The sequence below is a fragment of the Penaeus monodon genome, chromosome 31 (genome assembly GCF_015228065.2).
Source record: "Penaeus monodon isolate SGIC_2016 chromosome 31, NSTDA_Pmon_1, whole genome shotgun sequence".
In the NCBI taxonomy this organism is placed as follows: Eukaryota; Metazoa; Arthropoda; class Malacostraca; order Decapoda; family Penaeidae; genus Penaeus; species Penaeus monodon.
The window spans coordinates 1784724-1786291 of record NC_051416.1 but is presented as its reverse complement, the minus strand read 5'-3'; the positions used below and the strand labels follow the sequence as shown (position 1 = coordinate 1786291).

At 44.6% G+C, this 1568-nt stretch overlaps 1 protein-coding gene across 2 annotated transcripts in view; it reads left to right on the top strand.

Annotated features, from left to right (window-relative positions):
• The window catches only part of LOC119592973, a 1947-nt gene extending 1092 nt beyond the window's left edge, over positions 1-855 (top strand). For both annotated transcript variants that reach the window (XM_037941860.1, XM_037941859.1), the window contains exon 4: positions 3-855. In XM_037941860.1, the coding sequence (XP_037797788.1) occupies positions 3-767 (765 nt within the window). In that variant the 3' untranslated portion in view covers positions 768-855. The remainder of the gene's footprint in view (positions 1-2) is intronic.
• The last annotated feature ends 713 nt before the right edge of the window (positions 856-1568 follow it).

The following is a 1568-nucleotide window of genomic DNA, read 5'->3' as shown; positions in this document are numbered from 1 at the left end:
AGTGCGGAACGCGTAGTAAACGCGGTGTGACTCCAGACAACCATCCTTACTCTCGTCTGTGTGAGAATTACCCTGATGGATTCTTGTGTGCTAACTGCAAGACTGTGGTTGTGTGTGTTAAAGGGCAAGCTTTCACTCGTCGCTGCATCGAAAATTTCTACTGCTCTGAGATGCCCCAGTTTGGCGGTGGTGTTTGCTACCCAGATGAACCTGTGGAATGCACCTGTGTAAGGGCGAACAACTTCATAGTGGACCCCTACGACCCTCAGAGGTTCTATTCTTGCAGGGATGTTGGGTCAAAACCAAGTGCCTACAAATGCCCAGATGGTATGGTATTCGATGAATCGGCTAGAGAATGTCGCAGCACAGATGATTTGCCACCGTGCAGCGTTCCTGGAACCTTTGCTAAGCCAAGCAACTGCAGTGAATACTATTCGTGTATTGCCGTGAAATACGGATGGCTGCAGAAGGCCTTCACCTGCAGTGCAGGCACAGCGTATAATTCTGTAAGTGGTAATTGTGAAAATCCTTGTGTTTACCAGCATGTGTGCCAGCAAGAAGGGCGTTACCCTGACCTTCTGAACAAGCAGAATTACTTTGAATGCTACATGTTGGGTGGTCAGTTAAAACAACTACGTTACCAATGCCCTGAAAAGTACAGGTGGGAGGTCCTGTCACCAGGTGTGGGCAAGTGTGTAGAAGACCATGGTTTTGACGGCTCTGATAGCCCCTTCAGTGAATGCACAATACCAAATGGCATGTGCTGAAAGGGTCTGATCAGCCATACAGACGTGCGTATCGACGTTAATTTTAAACGTATATTGTTGATTTTTAAATATATACTGTTAATTGTTAGCAGGACTTTTACTAAACCTTTAAAGTAGGCCTGGCATTGAAGGGGGGGGGGGGGCGGAATTGGCTACAATTAATGCTACAAACAAGACTAGAAAGTATTTATGGAAAAGCGGTAATTTAAGCTAAAATGGGGGACTTAAATCCAAAAGCATAAATATCTTGATATGCTCAAGATGTTAACGCTTTCAGTAATATTTTGGAGAAACAAATGAGTTGTTGCAAGAACATAATCCGAAAGCATTCACACTTTAGTTTTGATACCTTCAGAATATTAATTTCACCTAGTATGAAGCATCTCCCTCCTAAAACATGTAGGTAAAGGTTGCTAACAATTTCGTAGGCGTGGAACCTTGTACAACCAATTAAGTGGTGCCAATTTTTATTACCTTTATGTTATTAATAAATGCATAACGTTTAGATTCGCATCACGGGTGAAGGACCCTGCATGGGCATCCGGTTATATGGAACACTACCAGATTTTAACTTTATGCAACTACCCTGATTTACTTTCTCTTCCCTGCCTATCCTTGTTCTCCCCTAATTACCCGTATTAGAACCTCTCTCGCCTTGTTCCCTCTACACCTCGTCTTCCAACTCCCCCGGGGGTAAATGACAGACTGGTGCCCAATGTAGGTCAAATTTGTCATGTGACAATAGTCCGGTCAGTTTGAAAGGAGGGGGAGGGGGGGGACGGATCCTGTGATGCCTCGGCC